This window comes from Cataglyphis hispanica, chromosome 23 (genome assembly GCF_021464435.1).
Source record: "Cataglyphis hispanica isolate Lineage 1 chromosome 23, ULB_Chis1_1.0, whole genome shotgun sequence".
NCBI lineage: Eukaryota > Metazoa > Arthropoda > Insecta > Hymenoptera > Formicidae > Cataglyphis > Cataglyphis hispanica.
The window spans coordinates 418318-445807 of NC_065976.1; the positions used below are offsets into that span (position 1 = coordinate 418318).

The following is a 27490-nucleotide window of genomic DNA, read 5'->3' on the forward strand; positions in this document are numbered from 1 at the left end:
ATATATATATATATATATATATATATATATATATATATATATAACCTAACTTATTTCAATGTAAATCTTAACCTTAAAACTACCAAGACGCATTTTGTATTGTAGAATCGCTAAAAGTGATGCAAATATGCTAATTTTTCAAGAATTACTAATTATTAATCAAAATTGGAATAAATAATAAGTTGATTCCGTGATGGGTAAGTTAAATATTACTGAAATTTATTTAAATATGCACATATATTACGAGTTTCTTATTATGACTTGCAGGAAATAAAAATAAATTTTGTCAGCACAAAGATATTTTTGAACGTATGAATTATTTATATCAGGTATGTAAAAAATTGTATGAAATTTATTATTTTCCGATAATTATAATCTTTATATATTCAATTAATATATTATATACTCTTGACTTGATAAAATAATCTAGAAATTGCTATTGTCATTTAAAATTTTGTCACAGGCTAGTCATCTAATGGCATTAATAGATAGATGTACAGCGTCTTACTTTGGTAATAATATGGTAGGTTGTGCCAAAAAAGCAGTATTACGCATGTAAGTTTCTAGATATCATTGGTCTTTCTGAGAAGAAAATTATATATATATAACAAATTTTTATGGAAATTATCGATTTGTCTAGGGAACCGAATTTAAAGAGAAGCATATGTAAATGTTGTCAAACTCCACTTATACCTGGGGAGACAGCTAGAGTCAGATTAACATCAAAGCCTATAAAGAGGGTTAAATGGACATGTCTAACTTGTATGCATACTAAACGATTTCCTACAAGAAAAGGATACAAATTGTGGCTTGATCAATCGGAAGCAATAGTTGAAACATTAAATTATGCATCAAAACCAAAGACCGAAAATATTAAAAAATCTGATGTTCCTGAGAAAATAAAGGAAAAAAAGGTAAATTCTAAAAATTTTGAAAATGCCAGTTAGTGTATTTCTAAAATAAATTCATTTTATATATATTAACTTAGAATTTCTGGTGTACGAATATTTTTTATTAATGACTTACATAAAATATGTTACAATATTACAATAAATTTGTAATTAATAAACAGATACTTTTGCTAACTGGAATATTCATAACCATCTAGTAATATCATGATACCGATAATAGTTTTACATTAAATGTATTCTTAGAAATAACTCGCAAGTGTTAAGTTATCGAGTACGTAGTTGCGATACGTTTTTACGGCAAGCGACGTCCGTAGGGAATTCCCGCGAGTCACAATCTGTGTTCTCAGCCGAGGACGGTTTATGGAAATGCTATTAAAGTGTAAATTTGACACGATTTCTCGGAAGCTAGATATCATTTCATCGTAATGACACAATAGAATTCGCTACGAACGTCATTACTTCATCTAACTATGATATGACTATGTCCGCCCATCGCCAGCGACTCGTGCAAAACCATTACGAGTTAATAAATCATTGCACTCATACTCGGGCGCAATCAAATCACAGTTTAATTGGGAAGAAAGAATATCAGTCGTTTAAAACATACTACCTTAAATAAATATGCTAAATATAACTTAGAAATTGTGTATACGCTATCTTAATTACGTTCTATATTGTGCATTTAGCAACAATGGCTTGATTATTTGATTGACCGGATACAACAACTGCATCGCGTCGATGCCAAAAATGTGGCAGTGATCGTTGTAAAACGTGCGTACAAGATGCGTTTACACGATTGGAACGCATGTACGTAACTTCGGATACGCATAAATACTAAACTAATGAGGAAAATAATACGAAAACTGGGCTGGACGGAATCTACACATTCACTTATATACATATATCTGTCGTGCCAAGCTTCGGTCGTGTCGAGTTATCTCACAGTGCCTATTTTATCACTAGCTTATATTCTTCTCTTTTCTCTTTTCTTTTTTCTTTTTTTTTCTTTTTTCTTTTTTTTTTTTTGATTCTCCTAAAAAGTAAATCTAACAATAAAGTCAGATAGGACCCCAGGTTGGCAACGCACACATATATACATGCACACACCAGCTACAGGGATTAATTACTCCAGTAATATTGACTGTGTCGTTCGTCGTCACTCTTCATCTTGAGTTCTCTTGCGGAAGAGTTCAAACTGAAAATGGCAAAAGTCACATTAATGAGAAGGAAAGAAGAAGATAGGGCAGATCTCGCGAATGTCGTGTCGCTCTTCTCTACACGCGTCTACTCGCAGGACAAACCCGACCAATATTTAACTCGGTTATTGTCAAAGAGGTGTGTGCATGCGAGTCGCCCGAAGAGTACGCTCTGACGAGGCGCGTGCAATTAACAAGAGCCGCGGACAAAGAGGTACAACGTACGGCGACGGAGCTTATTTAAAGATAGAAAGTGGAAGGAAGAGGGATGGCAAGGGAAGGGCTGAAAATGCCCGCATGGAGTCAGTTTATACTAGTCCCGAAACAAATTGGGGCTGGCCGTCGCGGTCGAGCGTCAATTGCGGCATCACGTTCGGAGAAGGTTGGAATGTTGATCCTTGAAAACCCATTGCCGATTCGTATAACTAAATGAAACAACGATCATTTAGAAATTATATTTTACGGTTCAAGCAAATCACACTGACAGTTCATTAATATTACTTATCTTTTTTATATATGTATTGTTTTTTTGAATGAGAAAAAATAATTACAGATAGAACAAATATCTTGTATCTTTATAATCGAATATTTTTTTTTGCTATTTCCAAGTCATGTAAGCAATATAGATTATCATAATTTGCAAAATATTTACATCATATATATTGCTGAAACTATATAATTTTTAAAAGAAAAGTAATCAGAGTTAATTAAATTTGTCAGTGTAACGAGACACCTCGCAATTATAATGTTAATCATTAGATTTACTTGACGTACATTATGATTTCCGGGAAGCGTGGTATAATCCGGCGTTGTCGGACGATGCCTGTTTGTAGGTAACGGATGTTGTATAGTGGCATAAGTGTTATCTTGAGATGTGTCTCCCATACCGACGCTTACGCCACTGCCACGTCTCTCACCACCGAGACCACCTTCGGGTTCGCTAAACACTTGCATCGTCAACTCTTGCTCTTCGTAGAGTTTCAATTTTCTATAATCAGAGAAACGTTTCATTGTATATCACATAATGGTAAAACTCTTCTGACTACTAAAACAAGACTTACTGCTCGATCCACAAGGGATTCTCCGTCGTGTTTAATTCATCGATGATTTGTTTCTTAATTAGGCCGTCTTTTTTACGTATATCATTTGGCACAGTTATTACCCTAAAAATGTCAAGTGTAGATATATTGGATAAGAATAAAACCTATATTTTTTTGTAACATTTGAATATTCTTACCAGTGGCGTAAACAGCAACAGACTACTGTAACAGTGACTGCTCCTACGAGCAAAACAACTAAGAGAGCTATTAGAGCAGCGAGTGCAGGATCGAATGGTTCTTCTTGAACTCCTGCGTATGCAGGCTGAAACAAAAATAGATTAAATATATATTTGGCAATACATTTGAGTACTTGTACAAAATAATTTTATTTTGCTTCCTATATCGCAAGATAATTTATTCTATACAATTTATAAGTAATCGTACTTGAAATATATTCTTATATTATGATTTAAAATAAACAACACTGACCACAACATTCTCAATAGCAAATCCAGCATAGTAGTGCTTCAAGAAATCGTATTTAGCATCGATAACCTTAAGGACGTGAGGAATTGGTGCTATGGTTTGAGTTTTCGGTTCGACGACATGCAAATACATGTCACACCTATCACAAAAGTTTCAGATTACATACAATATTTCTTACACATCAATGTAGATTAAGTTAGAATAGAGAGTAAAATTATATTTGTATGTCATTACCATTCTCTGCGAATGTGTCCAGAAGCATCAACATGATATCTAATATCGTCCACTACGACTCTGCTTTGCGTAGCGTTGGATAACTCTGAAACAATCTCGTCGCGTTCGGTATTCACCTCCTCCGGAGGTCGGGACAATATGACCCGTATTAATTGAGACGGTTCGAACACCCATACCTGGAGAAAAAACAAAAAATAATTAAGTAGGAGCGAATATCTAATTAAAATAATATTAAACATTGAAAATTATAGAATCAAAAAAAGAATTTGCAAGTAAACTTACGTGAACTTTGGTCATTGCGTATCTTTCCGGAATTGCTGTCTCTTTAGCGATGACTTCGACAATAAATCTGTCTTGATTGTATTCCGCCATATATCCGCTCGTGACGAGTTTACCATCCTGAGTGACATTGAACGGGCTCGGCACTATGGAGCCGCTCGGTTTTTCGGAACCATATTTATAAAGATTCGCACTGGCGACATAATAATGGAGAGTACCGTTGTCACCTACATCCAAATCGGACGCGGTTACCTTTGTCACGAAGTCGTTTATATTCGCCATAGAATTCACTCCAGCGTAATAATCATTGCGCTCGAAAATCGGCGGATTATCGTTTTCATCCAACACGATTATTGTTACGTTCACGTGTCCGTGTTCCGGATTATGAGTCAACGGTTTGCCGGATTGCACGGGATTGATGTAGAGATCGGGATCATTAGACGCGAGGATGGAGAGAACGTATTTTTCTCTTATCTCACGATCAAACGATTTATTCGCGTAGATACTGCCATCGGATTTGTCCATATAAAAGGCATATCCTTCGTTGCCTGTAAAAAAATGAATAATATATATAAATAAATTTTAATTACTAATATATATTTATTTGTTGAAAATTAAAATGTGAAAGAGCTAAAGTTTTCCAATTTAAAATTAACCTTTGTTTGCCGAACACCACATAAGAAGAAAATGATCTAAGTATATGATGATATCACATTTGTACATTTACCTGATTCTATATAATAATAGACCTTGGCATGTCTGCCTTCATCTTTGTCTTCCGCTGATACTTTGCCGATGAAATTATCTTTTGGTCGATTTTCTGACACATGAAAATTGTACTCCTCATAAAATTGTGGCACGTTATCATTTGTATCGACTAACTGAACTGTTAATAGCCGCAATGTCTCGTAAGCTGTAGGACTGCCATGATCAGTCGCCACAAGAACAAGCTGAAAAAGAGTTTATATAGAATCCCAATCGTTCCATTCAGCAGAAATGGTTTAATATATTATTTACTTCAAATTTGCTCTTAATTTCACGATCGAGGATGATCTTTGACCGAAGTTCGCCAGTTTCTTGGTCTATAGAGAATTCCTCGGTTTCTTGAACATTTCTGTTGCCAATCTTCAAGTGATAGCTAACACGACCGTTCTCGCCGGGATCTCTGTCGATCGCTTTCACAGTCAATATTAGATAATTTGGAACACCTGCATTCTGAAAATTGAAATATTATCTTTCTGTAGTATATTATAATTTATATTTAGTTATATATATATATATATATATATATATATATATATATATATATATATATATATTTCGCGCGTATTTTTTTATTTTAGTTTTAATTTGGTTAAAATTTCTAAGCTTTATTTTGTGCAAATAGAAAACGTTACTTTTTCAAACATACTTCCGGTACTTCCACGGTCGCATTTGTCAATTCCGGCATCACAAATTGCGGTTTATGTTGATTCACCGGAGTAACTCTTATGTCGACATAACATTTGTCCGAATGTGGACCATTTCCGGCGCCATCACGTGCTTCAACTTCGATCCTATAAGAACCAGCTCTGCCAAGAAGAGCGGCCGCGGGATATAAAATACCGGTTTCGCGATTTAGCGAAAATGATTCATTTTCATTTCCATTGATGATTGTATACCAGACTTCGCCGTTCGTTCCTTCGTCTTGATCTACAGCTCGTACCTTAAGAAGCGACATGATGACATGATTTCGACATATATTTTCGAAAACTTACAATTTCAAACATTAAAAATTTTGTAAAATTTTTTTATTAAAAGTTAAAAATGAAAACTGAAAATTGAAAAAAATAATTTGATCTATCGACATTTTCTTGACGGAAAAATTGTTGCTGAAACTTTGTATAAATTTATCAAATTTTTGCTATTACATTAGAAAATTTCACTGTAATTAAAAAAAGATAATATCAGAGAGAATGTGTTATAATTATATAAATTATCATTTTATAGAGTTACCTTTAAGCATGTTTAAAGGATTGTTTTAGACATTAGATTTTAAGCAATACCTGTAGAATAGGTGCCGGCGGGTTGACGGATAAATTCTCTGCGACGGATGCTCTATAGCTATGTTGCGAGAATATCGGTCTGTTATCATTTTCGTCAATTAACTTGACAACTACCGGCACAGTAGTACTTCGTCGAGAATTGACATGAGCTTCGTCGCTGGCCATTACCGTTATAGTGATTTCCGGCGTCATCTCTCTATCGAGAACTGTAGCACCACCCACGGTAATCTCTCCAGTTTCGTGCCCTAATAATTGCATAAGCTCGTATAAATATTCATAAAAAATTGAATGCTGAAAAATTTTTTTTATACTTAGAACAAAATTAATTTAAACTGGTTAACGCTAATTGTAACTTCAATTTAATAATGCTTCCTACATCATTGTAGTGTAATCAATCAATTATGCTAACTTACCAATGTTGAAGTCAGCTGCGTGTTCACCAATTAGACTGTAAGTGACATCGCCAAAAGATCCTTCGTCGCCATCTGTAGCTTTTACAACGGTAACATGAGTGCCAGGTGGAGAGTTTTCTTTCACTGATACGTTATACAGTTCTTTCTCGAATTTTGGATCTTGATCGTTCACATTGATCACGGCAACAATAACTTTCGCGGTCGCGGAAAGTTGGGGCACTCCAGAATCGTAAGCGACTACCGTGAATTCTAATTGCTTCGTTTCTTCATAATCTATCACTTGACTAGTTCTTACAATCCCTGTGAATAAAGGTATTAATGTTTTGAAAAAAAAGTCTATAAAAATTTCTTTATATATTATATAATATATTTATTATATATAATATATTATACATAATATTTAATATATATAATTCTTTATATATAATATATTTCAATAATGAATGATTAGATTAAATATCTGACAAAATTGTCTTTCTAGAATGCATTCGTTCTTTCTTAATTATTACATCAGCAAAGATCATTGACTTATAAATGATTTATTTTTCTATATCAAGAGAGGAAGTGAAGAATATTTCACGTTAAATCGATATATCAAAGATTCATCGAGAGCTTTTACAAGATTCCTTTGATATGTCACGAGAGTAGAACGCTACTTTAATAATATGTCAAACCGTTATAAATTGGTTTTCGACGATGCCTTTCGCCGAACAGGTTTACGTAAGATTGACATGGGGATTTTAGATGTGAGCAACTTACCGGTAATATTATCAATATTGAAGTAAGGACTCGGTGGATCGATGGCATATCCCGCTATGTTACTATCAGCGTCCGTCGCCGTGAAAGCTCCCACGACAGCGCCGGTGGGTTGCTCCTCTTGCATCTCTATCAGATAACGGGGATTTTCTCGGCTCCATGGTTTCAAGAATTCCGGCGCCATGTGATTCACGTCAATAATAGTGACTACTAGTTTGCCTGTTGAAAGATGTACACCATGTAAGAATGACGAAAAATATTTCACATTTTTCTCTTCTTGAACATATTTTATTTACCTCGTCCTTGCTGTAATGTAGGCGCCGTGGTGTCGCTTACAACAATCGTAACACTTACTGTGGCCGCGATGTCACGATCCAGGCTGCGAACGACAGAAACTTGTCCTGTAGCGCGATCGACTGCAAAGAAGTCCTATGGGAGCAAATAAGCATGTTAAAAAAAAATAGATAAGGGAATATTTTAATTATAAAAAATATAATAATATATTCAATAAATTATACATCTACTGAAAATTTCTCAGAGTTTAATTAGAAAATTACGCAAAAAAATGTATCTTCTTTATTAGAAAATACATAGTATATATTTTTTATAGCATTCGAAAATAATTTTTTATTTCTATGTGTGATAAACTTATTACATGGATTGAAAGACTTTTGAAAAATCAAAAGTTAAAAAAAAATTTCTGGTACCCTGAAAGACTTGCTGTCGTTGACGCGCTGGCCGTTTCTGTCAATAGCGGTGATTGGCTCGGAAATAGCGAAGTTCAAAGCTTCGAGATTCGTGCTGTCCGGATCGGTGGCTTTCAATGTTGCGAAAACGGTGCCGATTGGCGTGTCTTCTGTTACTTCGGCTCGTTGCGTTTCAGGCGTGAAATATGGGGCCTTGTCATTGCTGTTTTCTACTTCGATCATCAGTGTCGTCGTTCCAGTTAGACTAGGTGTGCCTGAAATAAAAAAACAAGTGTGTTGTGTAAAGAAATAAATTGTAACAATTTTAACAAAATATTGAGTTATGCTTTATAAAATACAAAATTTTATTCAATCTTTTTTTTTGTAAAGTAAATAACAATAAGGCTATTAAATTAATGTTATAATTATTCCTCGTTAATTTTACTATCCGTAGACGTGATAATAATTTTACCTTTATCGAACGCTATGACTTCTACGTGATATGTATTCTTCTCGTCATAGTCCAACTTTCGCGATACCATGACGACGCCACTGGTTTCATTGATAGCGAAATCGTCAAAAGCTCCTTTTTGTATTCTGTAGACTAACTCGGCATTAACTCCACTGTCGGCGTCTGTCGCGGTTACTTCTTCTACGACAGTTCCTGCCGAATCGAATATAATCAATTATTAATCATAATTTAGTGACAGTGATGGAATGACAAAGTGCTTAACGACAGGAATGTAAATCCATAAATAGCTTCTAGTAGACACCGTACAGAATAGATAATCAGATCCTGGGTCACATTCATGAAATTGCGCACAATTGTTGTTAACCATGATCCGGATACTCACCGATCGGCGATATCTCTGCGATACTGGCCGTATATATATCATGCGGAAACACGGGCGCGTTGTTGTTAACGTCGCGCACGGTGATGTTGACGAGAGCGGAATCGACAAATATGCCATCGCTCGCTTGTATCGTCAGGGCGATCCAATCGTGAGTGGCGTTGGTCATATCGACCGGGCTCTTGACGGTGACCTCGCCGGTATCCGGATCGACGGCGAACAGTCCGAGCTCATTACCGCCCACCAGAGCATACGTGATTTTAGACGTTTTGTCCTTGTCGCGTGCCTGCACTTTTAGTTCGGGCTCAAATTTCTCGGTACCTTCGTCTACCACCGCACGATATTTATCCTGTAAGAAACGCGGCGGACTGTCGTTCGCATCTATCAGGCTGATGCGTAATGAAACACTTGTCGTTTGTCCTTCTCCATTGTCGTCTGTTGCCTAATAAAAAAAAGAAAAGGATTTGTTTAACCGCTACTATTATCGTCCATTTGCAACACATCTACTAATTTCCGTGAATGCGATACACCGAATGGTACTAAAAAAGATATGGATCGAGAGCAAGAAATTATATTTTTTAAATAATAATACATAAAAATTTAATTCAATTATAAAATATATCAATATTATCCTCTAGTTTATATATGTATATATAACTATGTGTATATGTATATACATGTATTTATGTCTTTTAATATAATAATATTATGTTACATTAATTATGTTAATTAATATTATATTAATTACGCAAACGCTATTATTATACAATTGAGAGGAGTTACCTTGTAAGTGAGGAAATATTCCATTTGTTGTTCATAATCTAGACACGGTGATGTACCGGGCGTCGGGCAGGGAGCAACGGTAATAATGCCGGTCTTCTTGTCGATTGCAAAATGTTCCGCACCTTGGCCGAGTAATTGATAGATTATGCCGGTGGTACCAAAGCTGCAAAACACAGAATCATGACGTGTAAATAAAGCAGGGAAGTCGCGTTTTGAAGTCTCATGGAACAAAGCGCAGGAATTAACGAGCCCTTACCGTCCGCTATCGCGATCCTTTGCTGTGATCATTATAATTGGGCTCCCCGGGGCTGCCATCTCGGACACCGTAGCTGTGTACGTCGGGTTGCTGAAGGAAGGTGCATTATCGTTTGCATCCGTGATGGAAATCGTTACCGTTGCCGTGGATGAAAGCTTTGGGTTCGTATGAACTTCCTCAGCGACAACCTGGAAACCATAATTGTCGCAACGTGTTTATTTTTCACACTGTCGAAGAAATAAATTCGCAATTCTTATCAGCTTATTTGTTTAATTATAAAAGAGAGAAAGATGATCTGATAGCATTATAATTATTGCGCACAAGTGTATCAAATGATTAAAAACAAGAATATTAATGAAATTTTATTTTATTTTAATCGATTTGTATATGATACGAGATATGTTAATTTATATCTATTGCATTCAATTTTTTCTGCATGAAATTATTTTTTTGGAGGATAAAATAATTTTTTATCTACTAGAAAGTATCTCGGAAAAAGACACAAAATTGTTTCCAGTTGACTTACCAAAATAATGAATTTTCGTTGATTAGGATTTTCATAGTCGAGCGAGCCGTTCGTAACGCGAATGTTCACAGACGTGCTGCCGGTCGCCAACACTGGCTCCACAGTAAATGCACCCGTTATATCTTCCAGACGCAGAGAGAACACGGAGTTTAAGCCCTTAAAGTGTAAAAGCGGTTTTATTCTCTGCCGTGAGCGAGATAGAATCCCTCTCAACCAAAAGAGCGAAATGAGACGTGTGCGCGTAAATAACGTTTTCGCAATAACATTTGTATCGATGAGCGATCGATATGACAAACTGCGACGAATAATGATAATTTGAATTTTATCCAAACTAATGTATTATGAATTATTTATACTTGACATTTTCCATTTACGCTGCTATTAAAACGCAGCATTAATTTAATAAGCGGACCGAATTAAATGCACGCGCGCACTGTAAAATTGCGCGATGCCTTTCCGTGCATCGCTATTGTTGCGGCATATACACTTTGAGCTTTACACAGAAACTCGAATACATTAATATGAATGTCGCGTTAACAAGCATTTACCGTGTATGGAATTTTTCTCTTGATTTTTCGACAGGGCAATAACTAATGTGCATTTGCATTGAATCGTCCACCGCATTTGACGAACAGATATAGCAGCATCAGTCCCATTTCGTTCGACTGGACGAGAGAGTGCATTAGATGATGCACGACAGGTAATAGGATAAATCGACGTGCACTCACAACATCCGGATCTTTCACCGTCATGTCCAGATGCGGCAATGGTGTACCGTCCGGCACGTTTTCTGGAATCTCGATGTTGTATTCGCGCCGATTAAATGTGGGCGGCTCATCGTTGACGTCCTTAATCGTCACGGTCGCTTCGGCCGTCGATACCGTCAATTTGTCATTGCCGGGCATACCATCGATCAGTTCGCGGGCCTTCACGATCAGCGTGAGCACGCCCGTGGAATTCTCCAACGCCTCTCGGTCCAACGGTTTCGCCGTCCTCAGCTCGCCCGAGTCGTCATCCAGCAAAAAGTAATCAAATGGATCTGCAAACATAGACGTTGAGATTGTGATGTAAAAGCTTATTTATATAAGAGAAGAAGCTCATGAAATTTTTTGTATTTATAATTTTTCAACGGCGAATTTTTTTACTATTAAAAATTTGTGTTAGATATTTTAAATTTATTATTAATATATTTATTAATATTAATAATATTATAATATTATAATTATTAATATATTTTTAAATATTGTTATTATATCTAATATTTTGGCAAAATATTAAACATATGGCGTTTATATATATGGAGAAAAATAAAATCATAAAATTATAATTTGAATTTAATTTAAATAGGATTATAATCTGTCATATTATGTGAGATATAGAAGAAGAGATTAGACTCACTAGTGACTAATTCGTAGATCATCTTCCGCGGCATACCCCTGTCGCCGTCTCGAGCCTTTACGGTCATCACGAGAGTCCCGATGGGATCGTCCTCGCGTACTACACCTGTTAGGGAATCCAGAAATTCCGGCGGACTATTCTGAATATCCGCTACCTTGATCTCCACGCCGGTGGTTCTATTGTTCAGGCCGTCCTGCGAACAAAATTCGCACGTTCGGTCGTCACTTGCCTTCTCGTGGGATCGAGTGCAGAAGTTATCTCAGCTTTTACAAAATCTAATCTGCTTTGTATTCTCGACTCTTAATTACATTTGTTTAAGTTGTAGATCCATTTTTAAAATGCAATTTTTAGCGTAAGTATTTTTTTTAAATCAATTTTTGTTGATATTGTTAAATAATAAACAAAAATGCCTTGTATTTGTAAAGCAATTTTACTTTGTTACAGATTCCTCGAGAATATTATCTTCAAACTCACAAAAATATAAATTTGTCACCAATAGAAATTAATATAAAAACTTACTGAAAAAAATTGTATTTTAAAACTTGGCGCCCATTTCTCGAAAATATAATTTGTAAAAGTTAGTAACCCTGCCAACTTATAATTCCCTAATGTTGCGAAGGCAGCCCTTGAATTCGTAACTCTCTTCAGTTTATTTTACGTTTCCCGCGCATTACGCCACGGCATCAAACACGTTCCCCTCGAGAGCGTAAAAATTTTAATCAAAGTTTTAGTTAGCGTATATTTTGCCGAAATAAATTATCGCGTGATAACTTTTGACAATTTTTCAAGAGGATCCATCTATTATATGTATAAACTAGTGAGACAGAGGAAAGAATGCGGGTTTATTCAATTCCGAGTGAAACGAGGTTCAGTCAAGGTAAGCTTATTTTTCGCCATGATTAGCAAGGATTCGCAAAAATAGCGGACTTCCTAATATAAAAGAAGCACGAAAAGTTAACCGGTCTCTCATTTCGACGATTTATCTCATAATCGCGAAAAATAGTCGTATTGCAGTCGAATTAACGTGTGTCTGCTTCGAGCGTTTTTTTTCACATCGTCACTATAATGACGCCCGCTATCGCGCGCGAAGCCATCTTCCCTTGCACGAGGACGCTACTTCAGTCGCTTCCGGAGAGAGAACGCGTAATTAAAATCAATCTCCGCCCCGCGCGCTCGCACATAAAGAGCTTTCGTCGTCGCGCGACGTGTCGCAAGTGACTGCAATTATCTCTTTATACGTGATATCTCGTACACATACGTGAATACGCGACGATGACATCCTGAAATGGAGCGCGCGCGCACTCGCGCGACATTGATGAATTAATCTTTACCGTTCTCCTCGCTTATCCGAGAGAAAAATCTCAAATTTTCGCCATTTATTTTTACAAATTTGGCTTAAATCTTTGGATTCTGTTTTAAATTCCGGACTGTCGTGTGGTCTAAATGATTGAAAAATTTTCTACTTTCAAAAGATTATAATACTTTTCATATTTTATAAATAAGATACGTATTCTTTTCCGTGTTTAATATTATACTCAAATATTGAATTCAAATATAAATATGAAAACTCGTACTCGCTGAAGTCGTAAAGATTTGCTTACTTTCATTTATCTAATACGAGGATTGTGTACAACATTAACAAAAAAGACATGGATCAGATCGCATTTAACGTTAAATGCGCGTTCGAATGAGAAAACGTGCCATTACGTTACACTACGGTACGAACAAATATTTACTGTTTTTCTTCAATTTTGCGCTATATTTCTCAAATAAATTGCGGAGAGAGGAAAATAGCGCGAAATCGATGTACGGCGGTAAACTGCATCGATCATATGAGCACGTTCGCGGTGTAAGACCTAAATAAGTTTAATGTTTACCGCTTTATCGCGCGCAAAATTCATTTTGCAAAAATTCATAGTGAATCACAGTCGTTTTTTCTTTTTTTTTTTTCCAACGTCGATTACCGAGAGCTTAAACTTTTCCACGCACGTCTCCATGTAGGTATTTTAACGTATCGGAACGCGATTCACGACGTCGACGTAGAAGAATCAAAGGGTAACCGAGATAACTAAGGTTTCCGATTTCCACCGATGCCGCACCATCTGCCTTTCATCTCTAACCCTTTGAAGTCACGTAAATTCGATAGTGTTCGTGCTCGCGTTCATTTTCAATAATATGAAGCCTTCCCTCCGACGAAACCAAAATCGTGCTTCGGTTCAATACAGCTAAAGCTTACTTATTCGGAGAAAATGCAGATAAAAGAAATCAAATATCGATGGATACAATTTGTTAATTGAAATACGCGTATATAGAATAAAAAATATTTTTCAATTGTCGTTACGTGTATATAATTGTATCTATATATCAACGTCCAATGATCGTTTAACGCTACCGTGAGAATTGCTCATTTCACAATTGAAGGGATGATCGACGCTTAATAAGCCCGGCCGGGATACTCGACGAATCTATCCGACGTCGCATCCTTGTTCTCGTTAGCACGCAAATTCGTCCGCATATTCGGAATTCAGGCGCAATCTCGCAGCGTTACGGCTTGCGCGGTATCCCATTATGAATAAATTTAAGCTGGTTACATGCTGTATATACGTAACGTCACATTATATTAAATATTCTTGTAGGGATCTCAAATGGAGCGATACATTATAATCGTCACGGGAACGATGGTCGTATTTAAAGCTCATATAAGAATATTTGACGTTACGTTGACGGGAAGATGACGTTATATGTAGCATGCATTCAGCTTTATTCGGCACGTTGCGAGAAACTTCTGCTCTCGCGCATAGCATAATTAATATTGATTCTCGTGAATTTTTTCTCTCTTCGCTGACACTCACGCTTGCCCGCAGCAGCAGCTGGTAGAAAGGTCTCTCTCGATAGTCGAGAGGCTGACGCAGCACCAGGGCGCCCACATATGTATTCTGGCTTTTCTCGACGTTGACGATGCCAAACTTCTCGCACGCGTCCAGGAACTGCAATAAAAGTCGATCGTTAAATGGCAGTTCGACAGGGAACGACAGCGGTATTTCATATTCGCGAACGAGATGATTCTAGTGGCGTACGAAGAGTGGGACACGTGGGTAAGTGTTTGTGAAATGTTCATTACTAAACGTCCTTAATTAACCATTTATCGTTCGATTACGATCTCTTGATTCGATCTCCAGTGATTTTTTTTATCATACAAATGTTGCTCCTTTAAACGCTTATGATATGGATAAAGATTTTTTTTATTAATCTACGAAATCCTATTCTCTCTAGTTGGATTATTCAAAGAGATAACTGTTAAGATGTAAAGATTTCATATATTTATTAAAATAAACGAAAAATGTTAATAAATCTCAATCTGAAAATACACAGAAGCAAAAAATTATTGCAAAATTATAAAGTAATAAATACATACAATTCTCATTATATACATAGTGTATTGATTAAATATGTTTGATACAATGCACGCCGACTTCAAATAAAAAAAACATTTTCTATTGACAGATGTATCTCTAATTTATAATAGATTTGTGGCAAATCTGTTAATTGTTCTCCAAACGTCACAATTATTGCTTTGCCGCGGATACGAAAAGCCGCGGATCGGTAATGGAAAATTTTGTTGTTAATTTGCATATAATTCGCACGCCGATGTAATCTGGAAAACTGTAAATATTAGTTATATTTAATGACCGGGAGCAATCGCGCGTTGTTCGCGCGTATAACGAAAAAGGGGCATTAAAGTGTGCCGCCGTAAAGCCGTCGGGCCATTAGTTAAAAGGTTTTACGGTTTTATTGGTCGCGCCTAACGGCCCCGAGCGAAATTTATCGAGCGGATATGACGTAGGATGAGAGGGAAGGGAAGGGGAAGAAGTGCGTTGTACGTACTAATATCCCGTCTTTCGGGGAAAGAGGTGAGAGCGGAAGAGAGAGAGAGAGAGAGAGAGAGAGAGAGAGAGAGAGAGAGAGAGAGAGAGAGAGATCAGTAGGTTGCAGGTAGATAATTTTAATGGCTCGCGAGATGATATACGAATCGAATCCTTTTTGTGGGATCAGGAAAAAAAAGGCGCGGGTGCGATACATTGCGCCGTTTTTCCCGTCGACTGAATTCTCGGGGCGTTCCTCCGTGCCCTTTTGCCGATGCGAAACGAATTGCGCGCATCGCATAACCGATTGCGCGTTATATCGATCGGATCCCGAGCAGAAAGCAGTTTTCAACGGCACTCCTCCACGGTAACACGTTACAAGTTTCCGTAAATACGATTTTCGGGCGTGACGTAAATTTTATGAACTTTCCGTTGCACTCTGTAACGGAATAAGAACTTATTACGAGACGAGTTCTATTAGACATTCGCGCGAATGTTCTATAAATAAAATCTGTTTTATAAATAAAATATATGAAAGCTTTATATTTTTGTGAATATACACTTGTATCTTTCGAAAAATATAACAAATTTTAAAGATATTTGCTCCCTCTTTCTCAGATCGGCGATTTGAAATTTAATCTAAACGCTATTCGTATCTTCTTTATGCCTCAATGATTGCATGATATTTAACGATATTTATATGGTACGAGACATCGTGAAATCACATAGCCAGAATTGATATCTAAATATCTAACATCTTCAATTACGTATATACCCACTATAAGATACTGAAAGTATAAAGTCTATTGTAAAATATAATATAGCGGCAATTACGGGAAAGTAGCGAATTGAAATTTTCCTACGCAACAGCGATAATAAAATTTTCTCTGCGCGGAACGATTAAATTTGCGAATGCTTCGCTATATGCGCTTACTACGTTCGCTCGTTTGTGCGAAACGGGCCAGGTGTTTTCCGCGGGGGTTAACATCGGCCTCCATAGCGATGATTGCGAAAGTCCGACTATGAGAATCTAGCGGTGGCTGGTCTGCCATCGTCGTCGACGAGACTTCGAATCCCTCGGGCGTGCTGCTCGACATTGCCAGGCTAGGCAAAGCGAGGCAAACACTTCTGAATTCTCTCTCTCTCTCTCTCTCTCTCTCTCTCTCTCTCTCTGAGTTTATCACAGGACAGAAGCGCGGAGATAACTTAATAGAAAACTGCGAATTACAAAGCGCCCCGGCAACGGTGCCGATATTCCGCCTCGTCTCGCGGACAAGGAGAATGCTTCATCCGAGGCGAGCTGCTCTCTTCATTTACGTGAAATACCGGCGAGCTTGTACATCTTTTATCCACCTTACAACCAACTACATAGTAACGAAAGACGCCGCGCGCCGGTGCAACAGCGCACACTGATCCTGATATTGTATTGCGTCGTAAAGGAGCCAAAAGGACTCCTTAATAAACCTCTTGGACGGAAAAAGCAGTAGTTTATTCTTTTTATAATCTGCTTATTATCCGCTTTTTACTGATAAATGCGATATCGGATGAGAGATAGTCGAGACAAATTCGAAGATTCTTTTTTCTCGCTTTTTTTTTCTCTCATACATTGCTTTGCGTACATAATCAACATCCCGATAATTCTCTTTCGTCTGTTATCGATAAAACCGAGTTACTTTGTAACAGAATGTATAATTTAATAGATAGAAGAGTAAGAACTCTCCAACAAGATAAATAAATTTAAAAAAATTCCATGAGAGAAGAAAAATTCTGTCAGAAAATAATTATTTACCCCTTTTTGAAAATAAAGAGAAACATGCGCATTAGCAGAAAAATTGTTATACGAATTCACGAAGGGAATGCCAAGCCTTATTACGTCTTTATTTCATCACCGTCGCGGAAAAAGAAAAGTAAAAGAGGAAAAAAAAACTTTCTTGTCGGGCGCGTGCTATTTCGTAAAGATACCAAGAACAAATACTGTTGTTCTTCGGATAATACCATCAACGATAGATTGGACAATGAACGAGAAAAAGGAGCAGCAACGCGTACGTCACACATCGACTGACATTTTCGAACAGAACATTCAGAGGGAGAGAAAAAGAGAGAGAGAGAGAGAGAGAGAGAGAGAGAGAGAGAGAGGGAGGAGCGACAAGAAATTCGGACGGACAACATGCAAAAATGTCTTTCACGGAACATTACCGCGTATTCTAACAAGTATTAATGACTCACCTGTGGCTGCGGGACGCACGTTAGATCTATAATGTCGCCCAGCAGGTCAGGATCCACGACCCTGATCCCCGGTAGTATGGTGGAGCCAACCGGGGTGTCCTCTTCGGCGATCGCCTCGTACGGCACACCCAGGAAATGCGGTGGATTATCGTTCTCGTCCAGCACGATTACATACGCGTCCACGCCAACGATGTTCGGCTGCTGTCCCGCGGGCACTTCATCCTCTAAAGTCACTCGAAAACGTATCGTATCGTTCTCCTGGGAAGAAAGAAAAAGAGGAACACGTGATTAATCGAATCCTGTTTTAGAGCTTGTATAATATGTTGCATCATTTTACCAAAGTTTGCGACTTTCTCAGTTTAAGAGGACTTACATAAGAGTTAATGCTTGGAGCTTTTAGTTTTAAGCTCGAAAATTTTGACGTTACTTTCAATATTTTAGAATGCACATGAAGAAGGATCGCTTAATTTATTAAACTATAATATAAAAATAATTTCAATTATTTTATATTTATATATTTTTTGCTATCTTAATTTTTATATATTTAAATTATCCTTTTAGAGCAAGAGTTTAGTGCAAGAACTGTATAAATTATTCATACGAGAAAGAAAAAGTTTGAATTTCCATAATTTAATTATAAATCGTAATTCAAATAAACTTGACTCTTCGTCTAAACCTTTCAAATATATCCCTTGCGATTGCTAATAATTATTTCAATATTTTATATCATATATTTTATATCACAGTCTTTGATATCGCACGCACACACACACACACACACACACACACACACATATATATATATATATATGTATATGTGTCGTGCACGTACGCTATCTCGGACGTGCGCTGGGATCAAGGGTTCCCTCTTCTAGCACAAGGAATTTTACTGTATCTCTTATGCGAAGCCTTATAGGAACCTTATAGAACGTGGGTCAAACGTGATACGCCTCGATTCGTACGTGAGAGAGCTCGGTCATTTTACGAGATCGATCATTTGCGAACGGATCTTCCAAACTCCCGTTTCTGGACATCTCGGAGAGCTTTCTTCTCTATGATGCGATGTAGGAAATCGAAAGTTGTCGCAGCAAGTGTGGTAAACGCCCGGCTTTATTGGCGGATTTATGCGATGGAAGCTTCGCACTATATAGGAAGAAGGGAACAAATCCGTTTCTCTCATGAGTTTCGAGACGTGCTCTTTTTCTCTCGCGTTGCCTAGAGAAATTCAACATTTGATAAATGAGTTTTTTATCAAACGTATTTTTATCGTAGAAACGTGATGTGTATTTCTGGATAGATGAGTATTATATTAAGTCGGAAATTTTTCCAAATTTACGAATATCCAAACGGATCTTGAGATTTTTTTTTTTTTTTGGGGGGGGGGATGACAAAACAGTTTTGATATTGAAAAGGCCGTTCAAATCTAATATTGAAAAGTAGTTTCCATCTAACCAACTTTTTGAAAGTTTTTGCGTACAAAATTTCAAATCTTCGTGCAAAGTTTATCCAAAAATAACTAAAAAGAAAAGGCAACTTCGAAAGGAAGGGAGAATTTTCCTGTGATTTATAGAACAATAGAAAGTATTTTCATCACAATAACCTCTGATAAATAAAATGTACAAAAAATAAGAAATTTAGTAATTCGTTTTTTATTTAAACTATATCTCGAAATTATAAAAAATGAAATTATATCATTAAAATAAACAACTGCAACTCGCTAAAAAAAATATCGAGAAACGTTCGAAAAGTTCGTTTCTTATTCAAGAATATACAAAAGACTGCAAAATGTCATTTCAAGAGTAGATCGTCTGGTCGAAAGTTTAAAAAAGGCAGACAGCAGAAAAGGACAGCATCGGGGGTTTAGTAGTGGCTAAGCGAGGTCGAAGGTGGAAAGAGACGGCACTCAAAGTTCTTGCCAAGTGTGTGCGTGTACCCAATTGCGCATGCATTAGAATATATACATATTTCAACGGTAAATAGTCTCCCAAAGGCGTCACGACAATGCGGAACAATAATAATGGCAATATAGCAACGGCCAAGCTGAATTTGTTCCGTAATATTAGCGCAAATGCGAATTCTCGCGTGACAACGAGATCGTAACCTTTTTGTTTGCCAATTTAAATAAATAAAATGCTAAAATCTTTCATTTCTTGTAAAAAAATCTCATTTATAAGAAAATTAAATTACTTAAATAACTCTCTATGTGCGTGATAATCAGGCGATAATGATTCTGTTATATATCGAATTATGAGAATTTATATGATGAATAAACATCGTGAACAATCGTAATAACATAGCGGATTAATAACAACACGTGAGCACTTGATAATACATAGGTTTGATGTATCATATCCGTCATCAGTACTGTTCCAGTAATTACAGTGCCGAATGTCAAAAATTTCCAGTGAAACAAATAATGACGCACACACAGTAATCACGTGGATAATAATATCGTGAAATCGTCTGCGAACAACTCGGCTCGAAAGAGAAACAGAAAGAGAAAGAGAATCTGAACACATCGTACTAACTCATTTTCGCTTACAATCGCATTGATTTTGCGGAAACTCGATGCATAATCCGTGATATATATATACATATACGACACGCATCACTGTAATTTTAACTTTTCGATGTGAGTTGTACTTCATCTCCGCGAATCCGGAATTAAACTGAAATATTTTGTTGCTTTCTCAATAAAATAATGCTTCTACATGCAAATAATGATTCTATTTGGAACAAATAAAAATAACGAAAATTGACAAATTCATATATAATTTTTTTAAAAGATTTATATTTGTCTTATAAAACGCGATATACAGATTGCATTATTGATATTATATCGTAAAATTTAATTATGAAAAAACAATAAAGGTGCAGAATACAATCAGGTTTGTATTGAAATATTAACAATATTGTGTGCAAAATATTTTTATTGTATTTTGAGAGCAGATTTTCTGGAACAGTTATAAATTTAACACTTTTATATAATATTAAGTTATATTACGCGCCTCTCGTTTCGGCTCTCTCTGTGTAGTAATTTAAGTCTTTTAATATATATTACATATATCATACACATATCGGAATATCCATAAAATATAAAATTCCAAGACAATTTGTTTTTAAAAATATCTCAAATATATTTCCAATTCAAATCGGAATGACGAACGTTTACGATTTTACCATGGATCCAATTAGATATGTCCTCGCATTACGACACTTCGCAAAAGATAATAAATTGATCTTCAATCTCGTCGAATGCAAATCCAGATGAAGAATACGATTTTAGAATGCGTAGACAAAGTTTTCCGCAAAAAATATCGTATTTTCCGATTCGAATAATTTCGCGCGTAAAACGACTTATCATAAATTCTTCGCAAACTGTGCCGGATGTTCGTCGTAAATGCGGACTATGAAATGCGGTGCTCGCAAAATTGCGCGGCCAGCTCCAGATATCAACAGCGGGTCATAGCGCGGATAAGGGGTCGCGTAGGATGGTGAACCGGAATGAAACTGCGAGTTTCATTCCGCGTCCATCTCCGCGAGCCGTAAAATCGGACGAAAAATTTTCTACTGTGAGGTCAGTTGGCCGAATGTAAACAATTATCAGCGGCGGCGTTATTATTGTTGAAATTACTTAAAAAAGTGACCTACTTCTCGATCGAAATATCCAACGGAATTTGCCAGAAATTTCCGAGTCGCTCTGGATGATGTCAATGATCGCTATATAATCACGCCTCTCAATTCGTGTCTTGAGTTTAAATCATCGATATTTAATAGTTGTCAATTGATAAAGATTATTTTGATTATTGTTATATATTTTTATTATATCTTTATTATTGTTACAATTAGATTATTGTTTTTACTGATAATCATATAAGGAATATGGGAATCTTAGAGCAACGCGTTCTTCAAAGAGTTTCGATTTTACTATATAAATATATACTATGTAAAATAATATTTATTACATAATAAAATAAATTTTTGACATAAAGCATTTAACTGTGATAAATAATATTCAGCAAAATATATTTTCAATATGCTACATATTAAATATTACAACGTGAAAACGTGATATATTTAGTGTCAATAAAGTGATATGATTGATGTAATGGCTTATATTAAAGAAAATAACAGCAACGAGATACGGGTTTAGAAAGAGGAGCGGATAATTGAAATGGTTGGTCGCTGCCAAAATTGCATGTTTCTATTTCGTTTGGCAGACGTCTTCCGTATTTTCACGTGCCTTTGAGCAACTTCTGAAGCTTTGGCAAAGGATAAAGTCGGATATTTTATATATACGGGTATACCTATATCCATTGCAAAAACGAATGTGCGAATAAGGGGTAGATGAATTCTTTGCTTTCATATTCATCAAAAATATATAATCAAAAAGTATGGTGGTATAAATGATGGACATCCAATAATACGAAAATTAATTACGCAATTTCTTTTTCAGATCATTTTTCTATTCAGCTATTTAATCTACGCTATAAATAATGTGAAAACAAAATTTAACGAATGTAACGTGTTGTTTCGATTATAGCGACCGTGCATATTTGCATTAATTTTTAAATGTTCCGCTCCGCGCATATTTTCGCGCCATAATCTTGCAATAGATATTAAAGCTATATATCACTCGCATTTTTTTCCATCGCGCGCTTCGGCGCACGGATCGACGTTGATCCCGCGATCGCAAACTGCTGCATAACGGATCATACAGAAGCAGTCAGATGCAATGGTCGAATGGCCGATGAAATCGAAAAGCGCGGGCTGCATTTCGCGTATACGGTTACGCGCGACATGATAAACGCCCGGCGCGGATGGTCTTCGCTCGGCTTATCTGGACCAGCCGTTGGAGAAAAAAAAACATGCGGTCCGCCGTTGTATGCAATGAATTACACTATGCGGCTGAGAGAAAGAGGGAGAAAAAAGCGAAGAGAGAGAAAGAGAGATCTTATTATTTGTTGGGGAAAAAAATGAGCACGCTAGTGGGCGAGTTTTGAAGCTCGAAGATTTTTATGACTCTGCTACTTTGCTCTGTTTCGCGTACTAACATTGAACTCAATTTAGGAGAACTTTATTTCAAAAAATGTCAAAAATGCGTTTTTCTTGTGCATGATGATTTCCCTTATACGTATTGTACATAGATATATACTATTTTTCAGTTATTGATATAAAGCGCGATGGTAAAAGAAGATGTACGTGATGATAAATTGTCTTTATACAATTCGTATGCAATATATCTCTAACATATATCATTTGTGCATTACATTCTTTATATATATAATATATATATATATTTATAGATTTTCTCTTACGTTATCAAAATTTTTAACATATTATATTACATATTTTTGATATATATATAAATGACATGCATCTTATGCAAATTCTGGCGATAAGAATATATGGACGATCGTACACATATAGATACATGTGATTATTCGGGGAACACAAATTGCTACCTAACGTCCGCAGTGTTCGCGATGCAAACTTCCGAGAATGACCCGCTTATAATGTAACACGTGCGCTCGTTGATTATTCGGCATTAATAATATTATCTACAATGTTCCTGCGTATGTAAATTGATCAATACTGATGGAATATCGCGAAAGGTACTTTTGCACCTATATAATTATATTAATACGTACACGTATACATACAATTGAATTTATGTTCTTATGGATTTATCCTTTATTGCATATAGTATTATTATTGAAAGTCCCGGTATTCAATTTAGTCCTCGATTTTTATATGCAAAAAATTTTTCTGTCTCTTTGACGTTATTTTATAAGGTAAGATTTAAAAAATCTACTCTCTTGCCTTTCCTTTATAATTTCCTATAATTACACCATGTAAATTCTGGATGATTCGGGAAAAAGTGCACTTTTTGGTTACATTTGCACAATTCGTCAAAAATTTAACTCGGCGGAAACCGCGGATTAGCACCGGCTTAGCTAATTGACACACGTATTATTTAATGTAATTCGGTTTTTCATTTTTTGCTGGTACCGGTGTGTTCTCTCTCTCTCTCTCTCTCTCTCTCTCTTTCCCTTTCTGTCATCGCGACGAAAGCTCGTTCACTATCGGAATTTTAATCTGCACGATGCGGCATGTTGGCGTCGAATGTAAAGCGGAAACGCGAACGAACACGAGAGACTCGTGACAGAGTGTTTGACATGTCGACAATTCCGTCATTACGTCGTCGACGAATGGCACACGGAACGCAGTTCTTTGTATGTGTGTGAAAATCGCGTCCTAACTTTTCGTCCTCCACCTCTCTCGTGTGTGCACCCTCCGTGCACACCACTATTGATTATTTATTCAGATTAAATGAAAAGGAATTTATACTCGAATACAATCCCGATGAGATAGCATTCTTTCGCAAATTTTTTGTACGCGATTGCGACGCGGTGCAATGTATTCAGAGGGCTTACATTATTGCGAAATAATAAAGAATGCAGCCTCAAAGCCTTTATTATTATTCAGGATCAATATTCGTATAGAAGTATTTATTGTCCGTATATTAAATTAAATTTAATTCGCGTTATATCATTTCGGAGTAATAAAGTCGGAACGCTAGTTGAAAAGCGAATATACTGCTGATTTTAAATAAAGTTTTAATCGAATTTGTAATAATAAGCTATAATAATAATAAGCACGATTCTAAGTACTCTTGTAAAATTATTCGCAATATTACATCTTTCATCGTGAAATAACAAATTTATTCCATTTATTTATATTTAACCGTCTTTTGTTTGTGATGATTTAGTGATTTATTCTATGATTTATCGAAATGTTATTTTTTAATTCAATGTTAGTAGAATGACGTATTTACATAACAATGTTATTGATTATTGTAAATAAATACATCTTGAGTGTTAAAAAATAAAAAGAAAATTGGAGTACAACCTCAAGAAATCTAAATTACAAAGCCATTTGCGCATATCTATAACAATGAAAGTCTGGGAAAAAATTGCAAAATTTAATTTACATAAAATACAAGGCGGAAGATATATTACCATTTATATTAATAATTCATTTTTGATGATAAAGCACATTCTCAAAAGAAAGATGAATGAGTTCCATCGAGAGTTAATATAATAAAGTCGTTCTTTTTAAAAAAATTCTTTTCGCGTTATTATCCGGAAAATAAGCTTCACTTATACTACATTGCAATGCATGATTTTTGGCTCTCTCGTTGATGTAAAATTATGTCTCTTTAAAGTTCCGCTTTACACAATTATACGGTCAATTACTCGCATACGACATTTTGTAAAAATCAAGTGTCTTAAAAAAAGCATTAAAAAAAAAAGTTTGATAAAATGCGAGCATATGTATACACAGGTGTTACACATTAATAATTTATTTTCAACAATAGAGATAGATGTTTTTTTTTTCAAAAGGCAGCTAAATGGATCCATTGACGTCTAATGCACTAAAATTGCGCCTTTGAAAAATTTTCGCTCAATTACTCGCGCAATTACCGTCAATTATCGCAACTTTACAATGCGGAAGCTCTGCCCTCCTTTATGCTAAATCGAATCGCTCGTCCGGTATGCTTTTCCGCGCGCATCGATAAGAGCTTAAATTCGCGATAATAGGCTGACGGGCATGTGGCAACGTGCGTTAAAATACAAGCCGCGTTAATGAAAAGCGCGCATGGATCGGACATGGGCCTTGCGGCTATCGTCGTTTAATCTGAATTTCATTTCACGTGAATTAGAAGTTTTCTGATTCATGCCAGAGTTTGTATCGATTACTTTGATCTCGTCGATTTATCTCGGTCTCTCAAAGACCGAATGTACGATTCCGTTATGGATCAAGAACTCTGACAATACGATTATGCTTGTTACGCTGTAAAGGATCGTGGCGCTTGAAACGTCGAGTTACGATTTTTCTCTTTCGCACGTACGCAGGTATCCTATAATCCCGTTTCCGACGACCTTAATTCTGGTTAACGAGGGCGGATCACGTTTCTCGTATGTACTTTTCGTGATATACAAGTCCGTTGAATCGCTAATGACATATAGCGAAAGTTGGAAATAACTAAAAATCCAGATGCAACAAATTTATATTTGATGTGAAAAAGCACGTGTAATTTGAATAAAGAATTGTTGTATCTGTCAAATGTTCTTACTGAATTAAACTTGATATTTTCTTATAAAATTAACGGAAGATTGGTATCTTTCTCTGCTAAAACGAAATTACAATGATCGACTAAAAAAGCATCTCGCTTATGTCACTTTTTTTTTAATTTTACACGAATCAAAATATTATTTAATATCATTTAATATCATACTTCATGAAGAGAAGAATGACAAAATTTATATTTAATTTGATGATTTATGTTTTAAAACAAAAAATATAAAATTACAATTTTATAATAAAATCTAAAATAAAATAATAAGAAAGTATTAAAATGTACATTTCTATATGCTATAACATATTGATAAATAAGGACGGAGGGTTTACAAGAATGTATCCCTTTCCGATTGAAAGGCCGCGAAACCCGTTGTAAGTCGGAATTTTTAGCAAAATGCTACGATACGGCTTGGCGTTGTCGAGCAGCAATTCGTATCGCAAGCATGTCGGCTGCACCGGTACCGAAATAAAAACGCAAAAGGAGAGAGTACCGCGCGCCCTTTTGTCCAGTGAATCGCGATGCCGCGCACGTAGTCGCGATACACGACGCCCCCGAGGATGGGCGGTTCTCCTTTCCTCCTCTCCACTTGGAGGAGGAAGAGGGTGGTAAAAGCATTGTGTCCTCCAAAACTAGCTCACTCCTGTCTGCAGTCGACAGAAAACCCAAGAACGCCAGGAGAATTATCTGTCGGACGTAAGGGATGGGTCGCGGAGGCGGGTAAGACGGTCGCGTGACCGCGCCACTTCCGGAAGGGAAGAAAAGGCGCCAAGGTTGCGGCTGTATTTTGGAGAAGGGCCCCCGAGGGTTGCGATAAAGTTACCACGAGAAGAGAAGGAATGTCTGTGGAGGTATTTTTTTTTTGATGGGATATATATCACTACTCCTGTCGAGTTGAGAGATAACTCGAAGTATAACGTGATGACTTGTCGCATTAAAATGTCGCCGCGATCGGAAACGTGACGTTGTAAATTTTTAGCGCAGAAATACGAGAAAATATTACAGAAATGTATAGAAGGACGTCTAGATGATAATATTTTTCCATCCTCTTAATATTTATATTTTAATAAACATTTAACAGAAGTAATATCGATGAGAAATATAGAAAAATATTAAAATGATAGGAAGTCGAAGCTCGGATTTCTCAATTTCTATTCGGGGTAAGAGAAATCGCAAGGGAATATCTTGTTCATCGGATTTAGGTCACCGAACAGGTGTGAAATAAAAGACGAACGCCAGTTGCTCATGGCGGAATCGCACGTTGCGCATCTCTAACGAGAATGCATTTGCGGTGCACATATCTATGTATGTAACGTATGCAGCCGTTCGCGCCGTTTGTCGTTGCAAACGCTTTCATAATGTTACACGTGCTCGTAGACTACGCGCCATAAGCAGCCA

At 36.4% G+C, this 27490-nt stretch overlaps 2 protein-coding genes across 5 annotated transcripts in view; one reads left to right on the forward strand and one right to left on the reverse strand.

Moving 5' to 3' along the window:
• Nucleotides 1–51: 51 nt before the first annotated feature.
• Nucleotides 52–11128, forward strand: LOC126857969 (uncharacterized). 3 transcript variants are annotated; one of them, XM_050607919.1, is made up of 5 exons: nt 52–197; nt 268–329; nt 464–555; nt 641–914; nt 11045–11128. In XM_050607919.1, the coding sequence occupies exons 1-5, from the start codon at nt 194–196 to the stop codon at nt 11054–11056; spliced, it is 444 nt and encodes a 147-aa protein (XP_050463876.1). In that variant the 5' UTR covers nt 52–193; the 3' UTR covers nt 11057–11128. The 3 variants fall into 3 exon arrangements, with proteins under 3 accessions (XP_050463876.1, XP_050463877.1, XP_050463875.1); XM_050607920.1 differs by lacking the exon at nt 11045–11128 and adding an exon at nt 1155–1287; XM_050607918.1 differs by lacking the exon at nt 11045–11128 and having other exon boundaries at nt 641–1085.
• The window catches only part of LOC126857914 (cadherin-87A), a 173973-nt gene continuing 147473 nt past the window's right edge, over nt 991–27490 (reverse strand). For both annotated transcript variants that reach the window (XM_050607802.1, XM_050607801.1), the window contains exons 6-29: nt 17950–18207; nt 14713–14847; nt 11861–12053; nt 11191–11501; nt 10463–10618; nt 9937–10124; nt 9681–9843; nt 8901–9339; nt 8519–8710; nt 8068–8321; nt 7657–7789; nt 7364–7579; nt 6605–6904; nt 6192–6436; nt 5558–5851; nt 5164–5361; nt 4874–5096; nt 4150–4694; nt 3868–4043; nt 3637–3772; nt 3345–3469; nt 3169–3270; nt 2882–3095; nt 991–2532 (exon numbers count right to left, since the gene is read on the reverse strand). In XM_050607802.1, the coding sequence (XP_050463759.1) occupies nt 2416–2532; nt 2882–3095; nt 3169–3270; nt 3345–3469; nt 3637–3772; nt 3868–4043; nt 4150–4694; nt 4874–5096; nt 5164–5361; nt 5558–5851; nt 6192–6436; nt 6605–6904; nt 7364–7579; nt 7657–7789; nt 8068–8321; nt 8519–8710; nt 8901–9339; nt 9681–9843; nt 9937–10124; nt 10463–10618; nt 11191–11501; nt 11861–12053; nt 14713–14847; nt 17950–18207 (5313 nt within the window). In that variant the 3' untranslated portion in view covers nt 991–2415. The remainder of the gene's footprint in view (nt 2533–2881; nt 3096–3168; nt 3271–3344; nt 3470–3636; nt 3773–3867; nt 4044–4149; nt 4695–4873; nt 5097–5163; nt 5362–5557; nt 5852–6191; nt 6437–6604; nt 6905–7363; nt 7580–7656; nt 7790–8067; nt 8322–8518; nt 8711–8900; nt 9340–9680; nt 9844–9936; nt 10125–10462; nt 10619–11190; nt 11502–11860; nt 12054–14712; nt 14848–17949; nt 18208–27490) is intronic.